We start from the raw sequence: 12,096 nt of genomic DNA, 5'->3' as shown, positions 1-12,096 counted from the left end.
AATTAAGGTATCCGATCCATAATTCAATAAAAATTGATACATGGAAAGCATATGATTTATTTATTGAGTATTGATGATCACCCCATGGGGGATACAAAAACTAGGTCATCAAGGGTGATAACTCATAAGGAGAGATAACTCTGGATGTTTTCAAAATTTTTAAAATTTGATTCACAGCATTCATAAAATGACAGAAATGTATTAAAAACAATAAAAGTCAATTTAAATACCTGTTGTATTTTATCATTTATATATAAATACATGAAAAACAAAAAAAAAATTCAACATTTACAATTTCTGCAAGTGAAATTATACAAAAAAACCCCACATTTTTGGACGTTAAAAAATTAACAATTTTGGTTAATTTGAATAATTTATAATTCTCTTATATAACTGGAAGCAATATTTTCTTTTGTGTTTAATCTATAGGGCAGCAACAGTAGTTAAAAATAAATAGGTCATCAGGGGCAACAACTCACAAAGGGAGATAACTCATAAGCAACTTTTCGAGAAAGTAAAGTAAACAAATTTTCTACGGTTTCAACCTGATATTTTCACAACACTAAATGTATTTCTCTCAAATTTCAAGCTAATAAATCATAGAAATATCTGTCTAAAATATTAATATATCAATGTTTGCTCTGTTCCAAGTTTGTATTGCTTGAATGGACATTTGACGTTGATTATACAATTTTACACATAATAACATATCAATTGCTAAAATATGCACATAGTTTTGGAATACATTCTCCTAACACTCTTTTGTCTGATGTGACTCTTGGTTTCTCTAAACTATTTTACAATTTTACACATAATAACATATCATTTGCTAAAATATGCACAAAGTTTTGGAATACATTCTCCCAACACTTTTTTGTCTGATGTGACTCTTGGCTTCCCTAAGCTATTTTACAATTTTACACATAATAACATATCATTTGCTAAAATATGCACACAGTTTTGGAATACATTCTCCCAACACCTTTTTGTCTGATGTGACTCTTGGTTTCCCTAAACTATTTTTCATAGAAAACACATTAACCAGTCCATCTTCACCACTTCTCTTGAATATCAGTCTCAAATGACCCAGATTCAGTCCAGATCCAGCAATATTTTCTACCGTGCAGGATTTCATTACTTTTTCACCAATAAGAGGGCGAAGTGAAGCAACATTTTTTGATTTACAAGAATTAAATTCTTCTTGAAGAAATTGGCAATCTGTATCATACGAATGTTTTTTAAAGTCTGAAACAGAGATAAGTCCTGCTTCAATAATTTCATCTAGCATGACAACATCATCAAGAGCATTATGGGCATTGTAAGTATGACCACAAAAATGCTGTGCCAGAAATTCTTGCTTATACTTATCAAGTTTAGGGTACTTTTGTCTGAAAAGAGTAAGCGAGTCACAAAATGCTGCAACATTAGAGCAAAATCTCTCTTGCAAACCACATCTATGAAATGCCCTGCATAATACTCGAAAATCGAATGTTCGGCCATTGTGTGCTACCATTACTATGCTGGGAAATTTCTCTAACCACTCCAAGAAATCCTCCAGTGCCGACTTTACTCTCACAAAATCAACTGGCTCACCACGGTAACATAGAACTCCACCACTCCAGGTTATGTTGGTGACCTTTTCCGCCATTGGTGTAATGGGCAGGTCTGGAGCCACATATCTGGAGAACTGCTCCTTTGTATTCCTATTTACAGCAGCAATCTGGGTGATGTGGGGCACAATGCCATGCTGAACTGAAAAAAAATATGGATGCAAATTTTTATGGTAGTCCAATCTTATCTGATTACATAGAGTATTTTAAATAAATATTTTTAAAAAAATATTTACTCAGGCCAGTGGTTTCCAGATCTAAAATGACAACATTTGGTGAAGGGCAGTGCTTCAACTTTGTGGAGGAGCAAAAGCTTGGTTTTGGCACAGGCTCAGGGATACTTTCTATATCTTCTTTATCATTGACAGAAAGTCCTATTTCTAAAACAAAAAAAAATGTTTTTATATTGTACACTGTACATACTAAAATAATTGTGAAAATTTCTGCATCTGAAAAATGACAAACCAGACTGATAGGACAATCCTTCCATTGCTTCATTTCCTCCCTTTGAGGTTGCTCTCTCTTCCTTCAACGTCAGCCTTCTTCTCTTTCTCTCTGGTAACCTGGCCCGCTCCATCCTCTTGATCCTGTCAGCGTCCATCTTCTCTGCATAGGACTCGGAGAAGTGTCCAGGAGACAGGTCATTGTTGACGAAAGTCTGTATGTATTACAAAATAAAATACTTGAGTTCACAACATTATTGTAGTAAATTTTTATAGATTAAATTTAATTTCTCATGAGTCATGATCTTTATTTCCCAACAAATTCTTAGTGTCCTATTTTTGAGTCTTATTGTTATTTTGATAAAAATGCAGAAAATATGTTGTAACTTCATCAAAATGTTGTATCAAACATTTATCACATAAGTAATATCCTACCGGAAATTCCCAGTAATTGTAAACATGTAATAAATAGAATTTATTATATTAGTGCTTCAACAATACCAGATCTTTAGTGTCTGAAAAAGTAAACGCAGAATGGCAGAACAAAGAAAATTAACAAATGTCAACATTTCAACTAATCCCAACAAGAAATAACAAGAACAGAAGTACCTTTCAAAATTCCAACTTGTATCACCAGAAATTTCAATAAACAACAGAAAAGAAAGAACTGAACCATGAACAATATACCTCTGACAAGTACTTTCTACCCTCATTAATATATGCTGCTGTTGCTTTCACTCTAAAATCTAAACTCTCACTTTCGCCATAATGGAGATGCTTCGGAACTCTAAGACATGTCTCTCTATTGGCATGCTCACATGCCTGACTTGACCCTAATTCTACATATGAAGCACTTTTGGCAATGATTGGAGCAAAAATTTCATCAAGACTATGACGTAACAATGGATCCTGCAACGGTACTTTATATGGCAAACTTCTATGAATGTAAGTTTCATTAGGTTTACGTTTATACCCACAAAACCTCCCATGACATTTGCTGTGGTCACCAAACTGATGTGGAACCAATGCTACCAAATTTTCTCGCATTCCCTCTTCATCACCTTGATTCTTCGCAAATATGTATTTGATGCACTTTGCTAAATGCTGTATGACCTGATTGGAAATTTTGACCACTTTCGAATTGCGAAGTTCATAAAAAGTTTTTATAATATTTTTAACACAATGATTTTTGTCAAGTCTTTTCACAACTGACAGACCACACTGACTCTTTAGACGGGCGATTAGAGTGTTATCCCCATCACCTTCAATAATCTCAACTGGTGTACCTTGACTGGTCATTTCTTTCAGTGCAAGTAGTCCAGCCTCACTCTCCATCATCTTAGCACTGCCTCGGTGGTTCCAAACACATCTGTGAGACCTTATTCTCTGACCTGGCCTATTTCTTTTCCACCATTTGCATGTTGCACATGACCGATGCTTGATAACTGTCTTTAATACTTTGTTCCTTTTACTTATCAGGTAATATGTCCTATTACAAAGAAATACATGATTTTGTTACAGCCCATATCTACATAAGCATTATAATTAATTATACAAATGTTGGAATAGTTTCAACAAAATACCTGTTAAGCTGTCATAACCTCTCTTTTGCCAAGCATGATCAGCTGCTACTGTCATTCCTGATCGTGTCTTTGAGGGGAATATAATTTTCTTTTTTGTTTTGGCTGATGCAGTTCTGTCAACACCAACTTTTTTCACTACTGGCATTGGTTTGGCAGGAAGTTGAGGGGATGTACTATTACTGAAAGCATGGTTACAACTGACATATTATATAGGTTCTTGATGTATGTGACTATTAGCTAAAATAGTACCCAAATTGAAATACAGATTTATTTACCTCTCAGTCAGTAAATCAAATGCTCCCATATTGCATTTTTCAATGAGTGATGGATCTCTACAAATAACATATGGATTTTAAAAATAAAAAAGAAAATGATTCTTGGGAAACAGTATATACTCTTTCAATCAAATATATTATATGCTCGAACTTCAAATATTTACCCTTCAAATTCATCTTCAATTATTGCGACACCAAGTTCTTTATCATAAAAATCTGCATTTGAATCCATCTCCTGTGCTGCAACTTCTCTGAAATTAGCCAAACATATAATGAATTTTAAAAAGTCAACAAAAAATTAAATAAAAGGAAGATAAATATTCAAAAGTATGCTTTCATTAGTAATAATAACATTTTATACAAGTATACATACCCCATTTCCTCTCTGAATGCCTTTTGACTTTCATTTCTCATATTTTCATCTGCAAATTTCTCAATCATCTCACCAGCTCTGCGTTCCATAACTTTAAGGTTTTTATTATTAATTGTTGGCAGATTGAGTGTTGCAAGAAAATTGTTCATCCTCTGTGGACCACCAACTGAATCAATCATTGCTATCAAAAAGAAATTCATAAATTTATAAGAAACCCATCTATCTACATGGAAGTTTTATATCCTAGTGTAAAAAAAATCACAAGAAACTTGGCTCACTTTGTTTAATTTTATAAACTTAATCACTAGTCATGTTACATTATCCTTAATATAGAATTGTAATCAATGTTATCATTTTGTAAAAATTGTTCATGCCCCCCCGTGGGCCCTTGATTGGTGAATAAACATAATAATATAGTAAATATATAAACAATAACTACCTGCACCGAGTTTAGTATTCACGCAGAAGCTGGGCATTCCTCTCTTGCCTTTTACCTTCTTCTGTTTTTTCCCATAGGGTACTCTGTTTACATTACCGCAGTAGGTACATTGCACATATAAATACCCCGAAAGTCCCACTTTCATTTCTGCTTTTACTGTTTGAGGGGAAAGAAATAAAGGACCACAAAAACATTTCTTACAGTTCGCAAGACCTTCAATGAGTATGTTAAATTCCACAATACGTCTTCCTTTTAGTTTCAAACTGTTCGTGTTGATTTTCTTCGCTGCATTCAACTTACTTAGCCCTGGACAGCATACATCACAGCCGTTGAAACTTGTACAAATATGTTCTGATGTATAATTATGTTCTTCGATCACATTTTTCTTTTTGTTTTCACTGACTTTTGGCTGTATTCCCGGCTGACTTTTGAACCGCCCGAGTTTGTTCCGTCTTCTTTTCACTGGCGCCATGACGGAAATTGACAGTCTCGAGAATTCTCGTGCGCGTTATTTTTAAATTTAAAGCTTGGATTATTTCATAGTCATATTCATACGTTTCAACGTTTACTTAGAATAATATAAATAATGTATTTTTGTAAATTAAAAAAAAAATATATGGAACGTTTAGTTTTCCGATCTTGTACGACATGTTCCGAAGTCGGCCGATTTCATAGAGGCGAATTGTGGATCGGATACCTTAAAGCTTTGTAATCTGCTCCTCGGGATTTATCAATCGTTTATGATTAGCAAGGGTGCCTTTTCTAATATTGAGAAATATTCGGTCCCAGGGTGAGCGGCTCCTGAGAGTAGGGGCAGTGCTGATTATTACTGATTATTTGAAATACATTTTTTGTTTCCCTACTCTGGTTATGGGTATTGTCACATTTACGGTGTTATATTGTCTATTTGTATTTTAAATTTACTGTATTTATTATTCGAACTTTGTTCCGTAGTTTCTTTCAGTTATCCTATTCTGGATCTCTTATTCGAACACCCTTTTGGTACCTCTCCACTACCTGTATTTATTCACCTGAGTTTAGGCTTCCACGCTTCTTAGAACCGGCTTACCGACATGTAGCTGCACGAGCTCTGTCCAATTGACCAATTTTAATACTGAAAAGTTTTGTAAAGTTATAATAATTTTATCGTTAATACAGACACTGACTTCTGAGATGAGTAACATGTTTTATTTACATTTTCTTCTCTGTTTTGTTAATTAAACGGTCCTGGGATAACTTTGTTATTTCAACGTATTTTTATTCTAGTTTATTCGTTTGAATGTTCGTTCGTTCGTTTGTATAGTTTGTATGTTCTATAAATATTATAGTGAGTAATGTTAATTGATAGCATCGGCTCCAGTATTGTCGTATTTAGTTTCAATATGATTCTAAACAGTAAAGTAACTATGTAAGTGAAGTTACTGTGTGTAAGTGTAAGTTACATGTACAATAATGTAATTATTGTGTAAAAGCATTTAATACAAGTTCTGTAATGCAGCGCTGTGATGTTGATCCCATTATTATCCCATGTTTGTGTATGGTGGGTTATGTGGGTAATAACTTGTATGTAGATTTGAGTATTTAATGTGTAACTTAATGTGTTTACAATTTTTGTGTTATGTAGGTCCCGTTATACGTCCTCCGTTCCAGTTTACACGTCCTACGTTACGTCCTGTGTTCTGTGTTTTATGGTGTATGGTAATAGTTACAGTGGAGCCGGAATATACTATGTACAGTTGATGTAATCTATATAAATGTGAAAACGCTTTGACTTTTGTTATTTTACTATAATAAGGAAGAACCCGCAACAGGTATGAAGTAATCAACCTGGAGCAAGCATGCTGAGTGTATAGTTATGATGAGCAATGGTGCTTCTTTCAAAAGTGTGAATGTCATGGCCTCTGGTTTAATGTATGATTGGGAAGCTGTTAATTAAATGATGCTCAGGTGACCTATAGGCCTATGGGCCTCTTGTTAAAAGATAAATGTTATGTTTATAATGCATATTACATGTGACTATATATAAGGATACATTACTAACTTAAAATAATAAACATCTTATTTCAGTCAGTTGAAGCATTCTAGAATAAGTCTTAAAGTTAAGAATCCTTCAGAGAGAGTATTTATTTATCCGACCCATAAAAGGGATAATTTTCTAACCTTAAATATCCATCCTGTATTAAATACTCTGAAACTAATTCAAAGCAGTTTACGATAGAAAAGGATTAACCAGGAGAAATTTTCAAAACTATGATTACCCAAACAGTAATTAATTAATTAACTAAGAATGCATTGAGGTCTATGGGAACAAGCAATTTTTTTTTAAAAGATAAAAATGATGAATATCAAAAAATGCTATGAAAGATGTATATAATTATTAAGAATAGAAAAACGATTAAAAATAATTTTCACCAGATATATTTTTAAAAAATGAATTTTGTTGATTAAACGCAAAGGGGGATAACTCTTCAAAAATGGATCAAGGTAAAAAATTAGGACACATTCCGCTGTTACATGTTGAGACTAAAATAGATTATGTCTCCATATACTGAGCTGTATTCAGCCAATATACATCTGTTATGCATTCAGATTCATTGAATCGGAGGCTATTATGGATCGGATACCTTAAGGCAGTATGCAAAGCAAGTAGTTTATGTGTGTTTTGGTTCGATATTTGCAGCAGCATCTTTAAATGAGGGATCTTTATCGCAGAAAATCAAAAGTAAGTTTTGCATGAATATCATTGTATTGAAGACCCGGAAACATTTATATAAACTCCTTTGCAAAATATTGACGATCAATTTATTTTAACTATTGAGTGACAGTTTTCCCATATTTTCATTGATTTTGATTGGTGGTTTGATAATTGGGACGTAATGAAACTGAACACATTGCGATTTCCGAAAAATGAACTGTTTAGTTTTAATGAATCAATTCTGAATAACATTTAAGTGGTTTTGTCTTTGAAATAAAAATTATATTTGTATCATTATATATCGCCCTTAGGCAGATTTATTTTCACAATGTTTTTATAAGAATTATTTCTTCAAATATGATTAACCGTGATATTCCCATGTAAGTATAAGTAACTCATATGTTTTATAAATAAAAATTTCAATAGTTAATTTGGTTGTCACAAGAGTATCTAGAAAGCTTGGAATTCGGAGAATTGCAATCACTAAAGACGACATGGGTAAGAGAGATTTTTATGAAGATTCACCCAAACTGTATTGATAAAGAAATTGGGGAACATCAAAAGATGCTGACCACTGCTGCCATTAGTCTCGAAAACTACCGACTATCAATTATTGGATTTGATATTAAGGTATTTCTTTTGCAGAACCACCCGTTACGGAGGTGATTGAGTTCCTTCGGTGATGGGGCAGAATGTAAAAGTGTTTTTCATAAATATTATATATTAACGGGGGCCGTATTAAGCATTAGACCTGTTGACTTCTCGAGCTGTAGACTTAAATATGTCAGTACCTACGTCTGTGTGTTATTTATAGATCCATATATGCATATTTATAAATGGAAAAAATGAAATTATATACATAAAATTAGTATTATCAATATTAAATAATTCGTCGATTTCAAACTGATATATATTTAAGAGGATTATTCACTCCTATTGCAATTTGAGTGAATCTGTGAGAATTACATAAACATGATGACTTTAAATTTTCTATTGTCAGCTTCCCTTCTTTATGCAGCAATATACCTTCACCTGCATACGGGGTTTATATCTCTCAGTTGATTCGATACGCAAGAGCCTGCTTTACGTTCATATGTATACGTCCAATTTATAAGACAAGGTAAATTATTGGCGAACAAGTTGATGAAACAAGAATAACAACAGTCTCGTTTAAAATCAGCATTTCGTAACTTCTATGGTCGAAACAATGATCTTGTCAGCAATTTATTATTGAGTCAAAAGCCAACTGACGTTTTTCATACCAATGGTTAGTCCATTATTTACACACTGAATTGACGACAGATTTTCCCATTTGATTGAGAGGATAATAAGGCTGCCTCTTCCAAATCATGAATTTCATGGCGCCAGGGTCAGAGGTTCTAGGTTTAAAACACGAATAAAATTCAATTGTTGGAGAGTTGTTAAATATACTCAGGTGACCTATAAGGCCCATGGGCCTCTTGTTTAGAATAAAGCTACTTTGTCTGCGCAGATTGGGTGAGTACGTGAATACTTTCTTTGCTTTACTATTGGCTATGAATATTCATTGCAATTGGCTATTGTCGTAATGAACTACATGTATGATGGATATGATCGTGTTCTATTTGATAATTATAGTAATATATTTACTACTAAATATATCACAATATCCAAGTAAATTTAGATAACAATACATGTATCATTAAGTAATCAATTATATAAACCAACAATAACAAATTATGATATGAGTCATTATATACATTTCAGTGGCGTAGCATCGTTTTTGAAAGTGGGGGGGGGGGCCAGCCAGAGAAAATTTTTTCTTACCTACCTAAAAAGTTGACAAGCAAAAAAAAAAAAAAAAAAAAAAAAAGGGAAAAGTTGCCCAAAGTCGAAAATCCTATTTCGTGGGGGGGGGGGGGGGGGGGGGGGGGGGGGGGGGGGGGGGGGGTAGGTAAACTTTTTTTCAGTATCAAGTACTTTTATTACCAATTCTAATACTACATTTTCGGTACATCACTAAATGTGGGGGGGCCAACCAAACTTTCAATTAACATTTCCTATAATATAAGTAAGGTTGGGAAAAAAAAGTGGGGGGGCCAGGCCCCCCCTGACCCCGGTTGCTACGCCCCTGCATTTGCATCCAGTTCTATAATATGGAACCTTATGTTAACGTTTATTGTATTATTTTATTTAGAATTTTACCCTTGTGTCAATGTAAAATGTACAATTACTAACTTTTTAATTATATCAAGTTTCCGTGCAAATAAATCTACAGAACCTTAAAATTTCACCAAGAATGTCCGTATGTTCGTCTTTTTAAGACATTCCTCCACCAATCGAGGAGTTGATTCTTGTAGCATGTTAAAATCCAAGATAAACCACTTTGTGTCGAAATACATTTATGCCCATCTTCCTGATAATCGCACTAAAGGTTGCTCTGTTTGATGTAATATTACACTATCTGATAACAACACAACACCGTTTGAAGTTGAAAAAGGTCATTTATTATTAAATGACAATTTTGTAAAAACTATTACAAAAATGAAAAAGTAGTTTAATAGATTTACATTAATAAACCTTGCAGTGATACCAATATCACTACATGCAACTTCCAAATAGATCAAAACATTACTATATAAAATGTTTACATCAAAGGTGGGGTAAGGTAAAAATAATGTTGAGTTTCTATGTCACTATATCAATTGTTACATCATCAATCATACTCCAGAATTAAGGCCTTCTTGATCCAGAATATTTCTTCGTTGTTTTCATTTTTAATTTCTTAAACCTTTTTTTTAATCTTGCCTTTTTCTATCAATATTTACATCCACTGAATATTTTCTTCTTTATTTCTTAAGAAAACCCATTGCGTTCATCACTGCATGAACTACATTAGGCATATCAACTGTACAAATTTCTTGATCAGTGGCCGTTCCATCAATGAAACGTACAAAGACGTTCGCATCATTAACACAATAATTAATATTTTAAATCCTACTTAAAATGATAATTTAAACAGATATAAATATAAACAATAAAATGTCTTTCTTTCTTTGTTATTACTGGAATGAACGGTCGCAGCTATTGCAGAAAAAATGTACATAGCGGGTTATGTATTTTTTCTGCAACAGCTGCGACCGTTCATTCCAGTAATAACAAACAAAGAAAGTATTTTATTGTTTAATTAAAAAATATCAGATTAAAATGATGCCTTTACTCCTAGGACACCTGGTCCCAAATAATGTGGAATTTATCCCCCATACCACCACATGCCCCTAAGAAACTATAGGAAATGAAACACCTAAGAATTGCATTGCAAGTTCTTGATTATCAATTTATTTGTATAGGGAAGCGTTTACAACTAGAAATTGATACACCAAAAAATCTTGCATAATCTTCAATATAATAGTTGTATTCATAACACTCTGCTAGCATTTAAATTGTTAACAAGGAAATGATTTTTGTGACAAAATAAATAGCTATATATATGCAACACTTTAATGGCATTTTTATTAATTAACACCCATATCAGTCAGCCGCGTGGAGTAGTGGTAACCTTGTTAAATCGTTCGCTTTATATTCATGGTATAAGGAGTGGATCCTTATGTCGCAAGGTTTGAATCCCTACTGCGAGATATGGAGACCGGTCCTTCAGATGAGACCATATAAACTGAGGTCCCGTCCTGCAATCGATAAAGACACGTAAAAGATTCCTAGCTGCTCAATGGCACAGAGTGTCCAGTATAGGTTTAAATTTACAGCAAACCAGATGGTGTCTTAATCTGAATGAAAAAAATCATGAACAAAAAACGTAACATTAAATAGATGAAAACAACACATTTATTGTATAATTTACTAATCAAGTAAATGAAACATATCGAGATAACCAACAGTATTCAATATAAACAGTCCATAAAACAATACAAAATAGGAGCAGAACAAACACGGACCTAAAAAAAAAAATCAAAGGTGGGATGAGGTGCCATGGAGGAGTCAACATCCTCTGCCGACAGGTCACTCCCGCCGTGTGCTCCTGTGTGGAAAATCCGTAGTCAGTTCAGTGTATAAATAATGGACTAACAATTAGTATGAAAAACGTCGAAATTGTTCATACGTATCGAATCGACTGAGATATATAAACTCCGTATGCAGGTGATGAAGGTATATTGCTGCATAAGTAAAGGAAGTTGACGATTGTAAAGTTAAAGTCGTCATATTTATCTTAGAGATCTGGTTGTTAGCTTACCATTAACGTTTATCATAGAGCTAGGTTTTTAGATTACCATTAAGGTCCTTTTCAAGTAAAATATCTAAATATGAAACAGATGTGTGATTATGTGTTATCTTTTATCTCAAGCTCACCAGGATATCGTAACGACATAGGAATGGAAATTTCCATTGTTAATAGACAATACGTCGTCGATATATTTAAATGTCGAGTTGAAGGCCACAGCAAGTGTTTTCGTCTTTTCACGTAATTTTTATGTATTTATTTTTTTTTATTTATTTATTTATTACAAATTCTGCTTCATATGAATACAAAAATAGCCTAAGGTCTATTAATAACGGACCCATAATTGGTACCCATTGGAATTCCAATTAATTGTTGGAAGACTTGGTCTCCAAAAAGCACAGATATTGTGAATCAGAAACGCAGGCATCTTTCTGAAGTCAACTTCAGTGTTCTTGTGTGTAC

The 12,096-nt window shown here is 33.4% G+C and overlaps 1 protein-coding gene across 1 annotated transcript; it reads right to left on the bottom strand.

The window, feature by feature from the left end:
• Positions 1–329: 329 nt before the first annotated feature.
• Positions 330–3,512, bottom strand: LOC134282386 (uncharacterized). The gene is made up of 4 exons (XM_062764785.1): positions 3,340–3,512; positions 2,076–2,268; positions 1,847–1,990; positions 330–1,752 (listed from the first exon to the last, which is right to left on the bottom strand). Exons 2-4 carry the CDS (start codon positions 2,209–2,211, stop codon positions 935–937), a joined length of 1,098 nt encoding a protein of 365 aa, XP_062620769.1. The 5' UTR covers positions 2,212–2,268; positions 3,340–3,512; the 3' UTR covers positions 330–934.
• Positions 3,513–12,096: the final 8,584 nt, after the last annotated feature.

Source organism: Saccostrea cucullata, unplaced genomic scaffold (genome assembly GCF_032062105.1).
Source record: "Saccostrea cucullata isolate Sc308-1 unplaced genomic scaffold, CSIRO_AGI_Scuc_v1 ctg312, whole genome shotgun sequence".
NCBI classification, from domain to species: domain Eukaryota; kingdom Metazoa; phylum Mollusca; class Bivalvia; order Ostreida; family Ostreidae; genus Saccostrea; species Saccostrea cuccullata.
The sequence above is the reverse complement of the archived record's forward strand: the minus strand, read 5'-3'. Positions and strand labels throughout refer to the sequence as shown.

Bases quoted from the DNA above. Each gene is read 5' to 3' on its own strand.
- LOC134282386 (XM_062764785.1), bottom strand. From the start codon at position 2,211: ATGGACGCTGACAGGATCAAGAGGATGGAGCGGGCCAGGTTACCAGAG. The intron at 1,991-2,075 runs GTTTGTCATTTT...TTTTTGTTTTAG, and splicing joins AGGATTGTCCTATCAGTCTG to AAATAGGACTTTCTGTCAAT. The intron at 1,753-1,846 runs GTAAATATTTTT...ATTTTTTTTCAG, and splicing joins TCTGGAAACCACTGGCCTGA to TTCAGCATGGCATTGTGCCC.